Below are 14,033 nucleotides of genomic sequence, written 5' to 3' on the forward strand. Positions count from 1 at the left end.
AGAGAGAGAGAGAGAGAGAGAGAGAGAGAGAGAGAGAGAGAAGTGTGGGAGAGGGAAAGGAAGGAGATATAAAAAGAAAAGAGGTGAAAACGAGGAGAGAAAAAAAGTAGTTTGGGAAAGGGTAAAGAGAGAGAGGGAATAAGAAAAGAGGGTAGAAAGAAGTGAGAGAAAAGAGAGGTAAGCAGATAAATGGGACAGGGAGAGATAAGTTTAGAAGAGAGAAGGAAGTAGAGGAAATAGAGAGGAAAGAGAGAAACGAGATAGAGAGAGAGAGGGGGGAGGGAGAGAGGGAGTTGGAGAAGAGAAAGAAGAGAGAGTGGACAGGGAAAGGAGAAAGATAAGAAAAAAAGATAAATAGACGAGAGGAGAAATGGGAAGGTTGTAGAAAAGAGTCTAGTGTCTCATAATTAGTAGAAAATTAGTGGAACAATGTTCGTGTCTCAGGTAGAATATATCAAAGCAAAATATCTGTAAATTTTGCAATATTTATTTAGGAATCAAAATATATATAATAGTAAATGAGCAAGAATTGGTTGGATGAAGTTGATAGACGTAATTTCCAAAATGTCTCGAATTGTCAGTTTTCTAACAACGGTAACGTTCCTAATAATCATACATTATACGTTATTGCTAGGAAATTGTCAACCCATTGCAAACACCTTGAAGGTCATGCCTACAAAATCCTTTCCTATTCATTTATCCGCTAAGATTCTGTAAATAATTTATTTATCAATATTGCGAAATATACAAAAAATAGTAAATTTTTGTGTTTAGTTGACGAGTTCTACTTTTGCACATTCTATTCATTGTCAGATGTCTTGTAGAACATATACGTTCCGTAAAAAGAAAAAAAAACTATTTCGTAAAAAAAAAGAAAAAATAAAGAAATGTTACAGAAAAATACGAGTAGATATAGTTTGTACGATATAACATCGCTCAGACTTTTTTCTATGAGGAATAATAAAAAAATTGTATATTAAAAAATACTGACCACATCAGAAGGTATAAAGCAACGAATTATTGCATTATGTGTGACAATCAGTCTGGAAGTGTTAAGAATTGTACATGCTTCAGGAATTCAAAAATTGCAGTTTTGTATTTATGTAAACGGACATCACTTCAAGCATTTCTTATAAGGTAAAAACTATTATTTTATTTTTTAGTTGCATTTTATTATAAATCGTTGATATCATCTAAACATTCGCTGTTGCACTAAGAATAAAAAAACATAGCATACCATTTAAAAAAAATTGGAGGTGATCTTAAGATCTCTGAAATTCTTTTGTCTGGACAAAAATTATTATTGCCACATAATAGCCCGCTTCACATATCGTGATATTTTATTTATACACATTTTTTTCTATACTATATAGATCGGTAATTGTTCAGCCAACTAAGGCAAGATCGGTAATTGATGATAATACACTCAGAAAATATATAATAGCTCGAATCATGTAGGCATGCGTAATAGATCGAATCATGCTGATCTTGTCTTAGTTGACTGAACAATTACCGATCTTACCTTTGTTAGCTGAATCATTCTCCGATGTTTGTCTTGCTGGATCATTCTCCGATGTTGCCTTCGCCAGCTAGACAGCTTACTATAAGAAGCTCGATAACTTCGACAACACTAACTCAAAGTAGATAAAATTATAGTGTTTTGTAAAGGTCTGAAGAAGAGCTATAAGAATATGCAATAGGGGATTCCATTAAAAAAAATTCAAGGTGACTTTGCTTTGATTTTTGTGATGCCACTCAAAGTCAAACTGTTAAGTTTAGTAAATAGATCTTTTTAAACCCTATTTTTATCTGATACATTTTTTATAAAACTTATATTTTTCAAGATATCACGGGATCCCGGAACTTTTGGCCCATTCTGTGTGTGTGTGTATATACATTTATATGTGTGCATATAATATATGTATGCACACACACATGCACACATATAAGTCCTCTGCATTTTTCTCTCCCTCAATATGCACATAAGACAAAAAACAAAATATAGGACGTCCAATAAATCGTAATATGGTCGACGAAGAAACGATCGCACGTAAATAAATCAATCGAGAATACGGGATTAATATTTTTCATCATGCGAGATTTCGTTTCCGAAAGAATCAATTTTGAGAATCAACGAATTAATAATGCCTCTGCGTTTTTCTTGTTCTATATCTGAATAATCTTCAACAAACTCATATCTCATGTCGTTTTATCGAATTTGCTTTAACAAACGTTAGAAAGACGTTACTGAAAGAAAAAGCGATACTGTAACATGTTATATATGATTTTTTCGATTATTCAGATTATTCTTTCTTACTTACATGTTATATATTCGCTATCATAACGCGTTAATTGAATAATGTATGACGTATGTATATGTGACGACAAATGTCTCCAAATATCTTAATCAATACTTAAATAGAACGCGAATATATTACGAAACATTACGACGTCAGGTACGATTTCTTCAAAAGTAAAATTTCACAGAAAGAATAACGCCACAGACAATTCCGCGTTTTCGACTCTTCTTTTCTGATAAAGAGTCGCTTCATCGCCGGTTTTATTATGATTTACCGGGCAGTCTGCGTATAAATGGACTACTAGGCATACTGCGAGAACACGTTTCCGAATGGGTTTGCAGATCCCCCTTTATCAACAGCCGGAGAGGCACTACGAGCGTCGGGCGACACCGCCCCAACCAGACCGAACCAGCAAGGTGTGCCTGCCTAGTAACCCTGAAACCAAGGCCAATTGCCCTTTCTTGATACAAGCGTTCGTTAACTCAAAACTCAGTGTTTCTACGTATAAATATATCTATATGCGCTAGATTATTCATATTACTACTGTCGTTTTTTTCGTTGTCACTTATCGGCGATTACAATTGTTCCGATTACCATTGTCGTTTACGTTGATCATATTCTCGTTTTCGTTGAGTTACCTAGAGAACGTGCATAGTCTTGTCGTGTAACTTATTACAACTTTCGGTTCGTGGAATTTCTTTTTGTTTACACACATAACACGCCCGACACACTTAGACCCAGTTTGTGAGATAGCAGAGCCGATCAAGAGCTTTTTTTAAAACGGGAATTTGTTAATGCACCGATCGTCGAATAGAGGAAAAAGCACAAGATAAAAAGAAATAATAAAGGGCTAGTTTGATTTCTCTCTTTCCAATTAAATATTATAAACCGAACGAAAAGTTTATGGAGTAATAATTTTATTCCAAATCTACAATTCGCATTGTATGACCACTTGATTTCAAATCAAGAGATTGCAGAATTGAAGAATAAAACCGTGAAGGTCTATGTTGAAAAGAAATACTTGCAATGCTTATTTGAAAATAAATATTTCTTGTCCAACAAGAATCGATATAACGGTAAAGAATTGTCGCACTTATTTTTTTATTTGACACAATATATGGAATATAATTAGTAATTGTAATTTTTTTTAGAAAAAATCAAACCATCGCGCAGAATATTTTTTGTAGAATAAGCTCTTGATCAGTCTTGCCGTTAGCCCCGTAGTCCTGGTGATGCGACGTATGACATGGATCAGAGTTTAGAGGATGCGATATTAGCAGAGAGGAATCCAATATGTATCGATCAGTGGAGAGAATGATGCTTGCCTATTTATACACACACAAATATGTACCCGCACATACCTATATATATGTACATGCATGTGTATAAATATATATACACATGCATACATATGTATATGTATACACATATATATACACATAAAATATATCCATATTCATACATGCATATATACATTTACTAAGGAGGAAATGTAATAAAGCTATTAGTTTAATTGTATGGTATTCTTCAGATAAAGTGAAAGTCATTATAATTTCTTTAAATAGAGTCATATACACTTGTTTCCACTTTTGCATAGCTTATATTCAAATATTTTTGAAACACTATTTTTGTTTGCTATTTTACTCTAATCTGTTAAAAAGTTATGAATTTTTTTAAGTATAGTGAATAATCTATACTTTGCGCTGTGCCTACCATTAATGACATGAATAAGACAGATGTTTAATTTTTCTAAGACGCTAGCGTAACATTCGTTACTTTCTATGGTTGGTTGAAAGAGTAACCATAGAATAATCTGCTATTACACCAATATTATCTGCTATTACACCATTCGATTTCTTTCTATGAGGATCTACGATTAAAAGATATTGTACTTCAAAATACTACAATTGATAACATGAAGCAAATATTATCGCAGGTGTATTGTAAAAGATTCAACAAAGCTTTCCATATTATACAAAATGCAATACATTTTTATTAATTATGTTATTTTAACATTTTTTGTAATGTTAAGTCCTTTGAAATGTGAGAGATAAAAGGATTAATATTAAAAAAGCACTCATTCAAAAAAAAATTTATCCAGATAGAATTCTAAATGTCACAGTTAAAATTTATTGCTATTTGCTTTGTCTATGTTATGTAGAATTTACAGCAGCAGTATTCTAACGATATCTATAAACGATCTAGATGAGCGTGAAGATTATACATTCGTTTGTTTCTCGTACCTAGTTTTTTTGTTTATTACAGTCAATTTTTATAAGAAGTATGACTGGCTTTAATCTAGATGGGTGCCACTGAGAGACTTTTTTGCTAAATTTCACAAATAGTTTAGATACAAATTCTGTTTTTGTCATTCATATTGATTAAATATAGAATATATATGATATCGCGGTATCTACTAATTATTTGTTTATTTTATATAATTTTTATCTAGAAATTTTCTAGATAATTATCTAAATTATTTTTATTATGATTGCAAGACTATTATTTTTAGTGCAACAAAAGGGATCAAGTAGTTATCGTGTTCATGTTGATTCTGGATGGCGCTAAGCGTAGGTTACTCGCTATAATTTTAAAAATTTATCATCTTTTAATAAATTAAAATAACATAGCAAACAACTAGTGCTTTGGAAAAGTCTTAACATAATTTATGCAAAATGCAAACGTACATGTGTGGTCCTACTCAAGGAAATTATGATGATTTTTCTGACATGATTTTGAAAATGTTACTTAAGATTAAACTAATATTTTTGTTATATTTTCCCCTTAGTGCGTGAAACAACTCTTGTCTGAAATATTTTTTCATAACATACATAGAAAAAATTTTTAGGGTATTAAAATGATTTACCCTGTATATTTATATATGTATTTATATCCTGTAATACATGAGAATTACTTAACATATTAATATAACATTCGAAAATAAAGTTTAAATTAATAAACCTAGCCTAGGTCAACCTTGACTTAGATCAATGATCTTGACCTCATACATATATTGTTATCAAGGTCATTATCCTGAGTAATATTAAAGAAGTTTTTAATAAACAATGAGCCATCGCTCATTATTTATGAAAAAATTATTAACAGAAGAAGTTAAATGAAAAATACATAATTTGCGTTGTCGAAAGATGCACGATATAGATTAGGTTAAGTTAGAATTTGGTTTTTGGAAATGCAAAAGTGACAGTGTAATCCCTCTTTCATCTATACGTGTGTACTGTGTTCTCACACACAGTTTAAAGAATTTACATTACTGATACACAAAAAATTACAAAAATTAGGTATTTTATATCATAAACTTATTTTGAAATAATTTCTTTTAAAATAACTTTTTATGACAAATAATGAGGGGCAGCTAAAATTTTAATGTTTTCTTAGCGTTAATCAAAATTTTATTCCTTTACTAAAGAAGTTCTGAAGAAATGAATTGGAATGTTCACGTAACATCGAAAACAAATTTATGAAGGATGCGACACCAACATTGACCAAATATTAGGACCATCATATACAAAATGGTATAGTCGCATGTGCACATGACGATCATAGAACCGTCTCGAACAATGAACATGCTCTGCAAATAAACATGATGATTTTTTCTTAGATGTTCATTGATTGAGACAGTCTTATATTATGCATATACAGCTGTGCCATTTTGTGTATAATTACTTAGTTTTTTATTCTTACTTTACTCAGATCCTTATTCAGAATTAAGACCTTGGCAACATATATCAAAGTCATTGAAATTAGCTTTGTTAATTTAAACATTTATCCAAAATAATATGTAAATAGTTTATATAAGCATATGTCTAATTTGACCTTATTTGCAAGTTACAGAGTTTTCTTTTAGTAAATTGCATCCATTTATTTTTATAACAAGTGTCCAAAATGATCACCTTGCATCTCGATGTAAGATGTGATGAAACTTGTGACGTCTTATCATCAATTTCTTTATTTTGTTTACATATCCAAATATTCTTTGGATTTGTTTGGGAACTTAGTGAATGTATTGCCGGGATATTTTAATCCTGGCAATATATGTTGTGTAAACAGCGGACTACACAACTTCAGAAGTGAAAAATAACAGATTTAAAGTTAAACGACAATCAACAAATCGTACATATGAAATATTGAGTATTATTTTTAGAGATAGACAAGTAAAAATTAATTATGCTTATATTAATTGATCAAAAGAATTACTGAAATACATAAAATTTTTTCATAACTTTTAAAAAATAAACGGAAACAAGATCAAATCAGACATATGTTTTTGTAAACTGTTAATATATTTTTCAAATAGTGAATCGATTTGCAATAGTTTCTCTCATATTATGGAATTATCTGTATATATGTATGTATAACGATACACACCCACACAACCTCATAATGATGATGTTTTCACTAACTACTTACTTGTTAAAATTCATGTTTTATCGAATAGCTGACTCCTCGCCAAAGTTCTTGGGAACGGTTTTTGGTATGAGATGCTATTTTGTTTCTGTCAGGTTTTGTTGGAAAGTTTCGTTCTGCTAGGTATCATTAACGTGAGTTTGGATGCCAGAATAGTCATTGTGAATTGGTCGTGTCGAATACTGGCTCACGATCGTTCGATCACCCGTTATTCGCTCAATCGTAATCGCGGGAAGAAAATGGTCATTGCATATGTCTATCGCATATGATAAAGAAACGGTTGCATTCCGTGCCACGAATTTTTGGATTCTCAATTATTACCAATCTCATAAGCTATATTGTCGTCTTCACTGATTTGACAAGATATAAGTACGCTTATACGTTATACGAATCAATAGCGATTATCGACGTGCTCTCTAGGCGGTTTGCATAATCTAGATACGTATGCATGTATGTAACGATAATGTGTATATATATATATATATATATATATATATATATATATATATGTATATATGTATATATATATATATAATGGCAATACACCATTTCTTGACAATAGTAGCCTATGAGATTAGAGTAATAATTAAAAATCAAGAATTCAGTCATGTCGAGAGATTCGAATACGCGATAATAAAGCGGAGAATGTTCTTAAACAAGCTCTCAGACTACGTGCGCGAGGAAAACGAGAGTGAGTACGACAACAAATTTTTCAAAGGTATTCGACACGAGCCGCTCTATAGACGAAAAAGTTGGTTGGTCTAACCGTAGATCTGCCTGTGAGTGTTAGGTGTACATTGACCCTATTTGTCCAAAATTTTTGGCGATGTGCCCGTGTTCAGTGTATGCTCCTAGTTTCGTTTGTTTCTTGTCGATTTAATCCTTCTTTCCTCGTCCTGTCTCCCGAATTAAATTCCTAGTGAGTAATCGAGGTACCGATTATTTTTGTTGGTCCTTATTTGTGTTCTATCTGGTTGCTTGCTGTTTCGTGTTGTTTAAATATATGCCTGATTTAACGAGGAAGAAGTGATTTCGTTTTTTTCTTCATTTCTTGATATTTAACTGCCACCAGGACTGGACTGAAAGTATGTTATGCGCCCTCGCCGTCGGTATTTGACTCTATCCACGCGTGTGTTTGTACGAGGTATCCATGTTTCATTCATTTGTTTTCGGAAGCAGGTTTATACAAGATGGATTATTTATTATAATGATCATCAATATTTTAAAAAATATATAATGTATTGAAAAGTTTTCAAAGTTATCCAAAAATAATAAAACTATCAAATAATTTTTTATAAGATAATCCATCTTGTATGACGTTGCCGATAACAACATTCAATGTGGGTTTCTCCTTTCCTTCGTTGACTAAATCTTAAAGCTCCTGCTAACTATTATATTTATCTTTATGTTATCTTTATATCAAAGGTGAGATATAGTGTAAATTTCATTCTTGTACATTGAGATGAATTTGTCTTCTGGTGTACCCATTCTAATTGTGTCCGCATCATTTGTGCGCGACTATCTGATTCAGTAAAGTCCACTGAGGACTTTTCTTTTTCTGATTATATAGATTAATAAGTAGACATATAATTCGATCAGCAATTGTTTTTTTGGTGAAATGTATCTTGTGGCAATCGAACGAGATTGAAAGTAATTTATGAACCGAAAAGAGAGTTCTAGATATGTTTTATCAATCCATACTTTATAAGTATGGATAACCAATTAATTTATTTCAAGGATTTATAATGGAGAAAAAAACCTACGCACAATTTTTTTCATGGTTCAATATAACTATGATAAAGGAGCAGGACCCTCAAATTCCGTCCTGGCCCCTAACAATAGGAGCAAGGAGAGTGTGCACGCGAAAGCGTGCGGTCGTTTAACAGTCCTACTATCTAATATAAACGCACATTTAATTACAGTCGTCAGCGTTGATCTCTTGATCATTACAAGATATAGAATTGCTATATATTTTTAACGATACGCAACGCGCGTTTCTTAAAATTTATCTAACTAAACTTTTCTTCTTACCTAACGAAAATTTAGTGCTAAATTTATATAATTACGTACTATTTATATGTTCTTCAAAAACACAAAAATCTTACTCTCCTAGAGCGTTGATCTGCTAGAAAAAGTTAGAAATTTTGTTAGGGGAACAGGGGGAAGGAGGCATGTAACAACAATCAGTCAGCTCTTCATTTATGGATAACGAATTATTCAACAGAACGTATATAGAATTTATGTGTTTTTCTCTTGAGTAATGAATTTATAGAAATCAGAAAAAATTGATTTCATTTTAAAGTGACATAAATATGATATCTCTTAATTATAAGATTTCTCTTTTTTATGTAGTAGAATTTAATTCACAATAATGTGTAGTATATATATTTGAATTAATGAACAAAAAATGGAACGTATATAAACTTACATATACATGTATCAATATCTCAAAAAAGGTTAAATTAAAATAATTTTGATTTATTCACAGTGACTCTTAACGTTCCTTAGGGACCTAATTAGTTCCGCTTGCCGTGGAACTTTTGATTGATGATGTCAGAAGCCAAGAAATTCTTGCGGAATACGATGAAATAAAAGAATATACATATTCATAAAATAATATTGTCAATAGCGAGCAGATTTATTAAATTGTCCGAACATTTTTGTTCTAACATTTAATAAATTATATTATTTTTAATTATAATTATATTAATTATAATTAAATTGTAAAATGAATGTGACATATAACTTATCTTTTTAATCTATTCCTTTCTCCTGATTCTGTCATGTTAATTTTACGGTTATTTATTGATTGTCAAAAAAGAAGTGTTTCAATTATTTTACAAATCCGCTCGATTAATTGTATTTTGTGAATGTCTTCTTATGACATGTTTACAATATTTATTTTATTGAATAATTTGTTATTTGTATGGTAAAGAGAAAGGGTCTGACTAGCCGCTGACTAGCCCTTCTTCCTCCTTTCCCCAAATATCTCTTTTTAAACTAAATAAAAGATAATATAACATTTCAACATTAGGTTTTCGAAGAATATATAAATAGTGCATAATTATATATTTTTGGCATTAAATTTTTATTAGTTGGAATAGAATGTAGTTAAATGTTGTTTCCGGACGGACCGGTATTATAATTGTTGATTACTTGAGAAAAGGATTATGATACTCCGAAATAATTTTATTTCGACAATTTAATATACCACTGATTAGTAGACATATAACTGATTAGTAGACAGTAACAATATTTGTAAATTTTTTGAATTTTCGACAAAACGCAAAAAAATATCTAGAAACAAAGTAAAAAAAGCGATTGAAAATTTTTAATAAACATTAAAAGATTAATGGTTATGCGTACGTATCGCAAAAAATGCTGAGAATTCCTCGTCTTTGCGCGCATATGTATCTCGCGATTTGTTAATTTTAACATATTACGTATGGCTCACGGAATATTTTGTATTTAGTAAATTATACGTTGAGGTCTGATTAAAAGATATTTCGTTTATGCATTTCCTTATAATCGCATACAGATGGTATGCTAAATTTCAAATAATTAAATATCATAATAATACGCGTATTATTTAGCATATATTACACCGATATATATTTAAGATCTCGTATTATATCTTTCACTTCTCGAAGACAAACATCAAACGAATAAAATTAATTACGTAAATATGAATAATTTCAATTTACGTAAATATTAACCAATTTAAATTATCAAAAACAAATTCTCTGCAACAATTTCCTTACAATTTCCAACAATTTCCTTACAATTGTACGTAGAAATAAATTCTACGGTTTAAAAAAGGAAATAAAAATAACTTTGATAATTTCGGGATAACATCGAAACTTTCAAAAGTTTCCACATGCCTTTTTATGAGTGAATTTGGTTTAGTTGTTTATTATCATAGTATCCAGAAAAGCTTATAGTGAGTTTTAACAGAAGAATTAATGAATGTCAAAGCGCGGAAGAAGAGTAATATATTTCCACCGAGAAGACTTTTACATAGTTGTGTATATGAAGTGCCCCATTTTCATCAACATACTTGAATATTTTTTATACAAAGTAAAATAATGACATATTTTTCTATGGTTGCGAGAAGGATACATTTTTATAAAAAGAATGGATGGAATTGATAGATATGGGAAAAACGTGAATATACGTAAAACAATTCTATTAGATTTTGTGAATACATTGATAGCAATATGCAAAAATTAGTATCATTTCAAGATTCATACCGTTATTCTACATGCAAAAGTATTAGATGACGATCTAGTATTTTATGAATTTTATTTGATGACCATGAGATCATCGAGAAATGTAGATACTTTACGTAATATTTACATTACATTTACTGAAAAATATTAGAATAAAATATAAAATATCTTATAAAGTATTCACTTTTTGATAATCTTACCTCAATATTTTTATATTTATACTGACTACAATATTTATACTTACAACTTTTATACTTACTACAATATTTTTATAGATTGACCTGAGAAATCAATTTATATTGAAAAAGTATATTATTCCACATTTAAAAATTCAAAATAACCTTGATATGACTTTAATGGAACAGCCAAAAGTCAAATTGTTTTTTTGTTTTTTTTCTTAAAATAAGTCACCTTTGCAACGGAAAAACCTTGAAAAAATGAGATATCAACACACCCACACCCACATACACACACACACACACACACACACACACACACACACACGCACGCACAAACACAATATCTCATATAGTTTAAACGTTAATGTACAAAGCAGCGCGGAGTTGAATGCTCCATATAGTTAATACTTGTCTGACTACTCTTACTTTATATGTCCGCAGACGATATTTTTTATTGATCAAATATGTACGTCCACAGTACATATTTGGTACTCTAAGGATTAAGAGATATTCAAATACGTTGATTAAAATGGGACATTCCGTATAACGTATGTACTCTGGAAAACAGAATTTGTGCCATACGCAATGTGTTAAGACTCGTTCGACAATCACATGGCGGATTGCAATTACGGGGTTCATCCTTGATTATCCATTATGTATCGAAAAAAATGCTTTCCACGATATACAGATAACTTCAACCCATTTTGTCCATGCTCGTTTTTTAAAAGGAGGACCGCCCTAAAAAATAAAAAGAGAAGAATCAATTAATCATGTACTAGATCGTCATTTTCTAGTTCTTCCTTCGTTGCAATTTCTTATAATTCTCGTCAAACAGGATTCTTGTTGCGAAGAATTGAATTTAAACAAATGTATTGATTGTGCTTGAATTTGCTGTCAACATTATTGAATTATGGAATTATTATCTCTGATGTATGGCAATTTCTGTCGTTTTCATGTTATCAAAATCTATGAAGCTATGAAGCTGATGAAAATGATATGAAAAAGCGAATAAAAAATACATCTGCAATATCATATGATTGAGGCAATTTAGATACATTGCCAATTTTTCATTTTTTTAGTTTGCCTTTGCATCAGTAAGAAGTAATTAAAGGCGTTTTGAAAAGCTCGCTGTTTAAAGATTGGAAATTAAATTAACAAGACTACTCGTATTCTTAAGAAAGTAATTAAGACAAGAATAAATAATCGAAATATATAATTGAAATATTTCTGTTCGATAAACCAGTTATGATGTATTATCATGACCTCAAAATTTTGCTTCTTCATTCTGTATTTGGTTCACTAACTCGTGCTATTTATTTACATTTTAATTCTTGTTTACGTATCAAGTTTAAACAGAACATTATAATATATTTACAATGCCTAATGTACAAAGGTAGAAAATCGTATTGAAAAACCATAGGAAAAACTAACAAAACTAGGAAAAAGATAACAAATAAAACAAAGAAGAGATACGCAGCGGATTTATTCGGTATTGTCACAATAACAGTTAAAAATGACACTTTTGTCATTATAACTGCTTCTCTACATTTTTATTTAGCGTTTGTAAAATCGCATTATGTTGACTCTTCCTTTCTATAAACAATATAATAACAATAATAACAATTTCACTTGTTGTATAAAAATATGACTTACTGATTTTGTGCCTAAATGTTTTAGCGAAACGGATAGATTTCTTTTTGTATCTGTACGCGTGTATCTTTTATTTTATAATATTACACAGGGTGTTTGATAATTAACACGATTAATGTGTAACAACATATGTTGAATTGAGATCATATTAAACTGAATGCAAAAGTTATGTGTTGTTTTACAAAAGATGTCGCAAGAAAAAATTAATTAAAGAAAATCGGTGAAAGTGTAAACGCGGGCAAGGTGGTGGTAGGAGCATTGTAAAGGGCTTTGAAAACTTTATCGACGAAATACAATATCCACGTAAGCATAACTCTAAAAGGATAAATGTGTGTAATCTCTTCTTTACGCAAAATTAGAGCACTGACTATGTTCCCAGATAGCATAGAGATAAATAAGAGTTATAGAGAATAAGTTCATAGAGAAATTCATAGAGAATTTATTTTTGGAGAACACTTAAAGAATTAGTAAAATGAATATCTAGAGAATCTTTAACTAACTACATAATAATTAAATTAACTACAATCAGTCCGTCTTGAAGTACTGTGAGTATAATTGAACCAACTTCATATATTTTTATAAATTGCTAATTTGTAAAATTGATCGTATTTTAATAATTTTTATTATTTCATTTGGAAACCCAATAAACACCAAAACAATAATATTATACGGTATCAATAATTCTCCACTCAACAGTATAATTATTATGTATATGTATAATATTGCTATTATACAGATCTATTATATTGTCCCAGACTTTCCTCCGCAATTTTTGTGAAAATGTAGAACGGATTGAGGTAAATATAACAGTTATATATTATATATCGTTTTGTGATATTCACAATAATGATCGAGATATTAATTGTAAAAGATTAAGGAAAAAGTACGCTATAGTTAAATGATAGTGATTAAAGCTCCTAACCTCTCGTATTGTCTATCTTTTTTAAATGATGTCAGAAGCGAGAAAATACATACTAAAAATTCTTGTAAAACATGTTAAAATGAAAATATATATCCATAAAGTAATACTTGCAATCAATTAAACAAATTTGTAAGATATTCTGTGTACTTTTCTATTGCTCTAACAATCAATAATTTATTGTAAATTAATCTGAATAGATGTAACGAGATCACCTCGTTCGCAGTGCCAGGATCGACTTACCGGAGTCCGGATTCATGTTGCGGAGAGCGAAGCGGAGGAGGGGCAAGAGAGACGTACTGCGTTGCTGGTTTAATTACGCTTTATTCTT

General features: G+C 30.4%; 1 protein-coding gene across 9 annotated transcripts in view; it reads left to right on the plus strand.

Moving 5' to 3' along the window:
• Nucleotides 1–14,033, plus strand: part of LOC116849243 (potassium/sodium hyperpolarization-activated cyclic nucleotide-gated channel 2) — a 391,135-nt gene that overhangs the window by 178,937 nt on the left and 198,165 nt on the right. For 5 of the 9 annotated variants that reach the window (XM_032826194.1, XM_032826189.1, XM_032826185.1 and 2 more), the window contains exon 6: nucleotides 2,642–2,716. The exons of the other annotated variants lie outside the window; for them this stretch is intronic. In XM_032826194.1, coding sequence (XP_032682085.1) covers nucleotides 2,642–2,716 — 75 coding nt within the window. The remainder of the gene's footprint in view (nucleotides 1–2,641; nucleotides 2,717–14,033) is intronic. 9 annotated transcript variants of the gene reach the window in all.

The sequence above is a fragment of the Odontomachus brunneus genome, unplaced genomic scaffold (genome assembly GCF_010583005.1).
Source record: "Odontomachus brunneus isolate Ranch 3 - 2012 unplaced genomic scaffold, Obru_v1 Obru_scaffold_109, whole genome shotgun sequence".
In the NCBI taxonomy this organism is placed as follows: Eukaryota; Metazoa; Arthropoda; class Insecta; order Hymenoptera; family Formicidae; genus Odontomachus; species Odontomachus brunneus.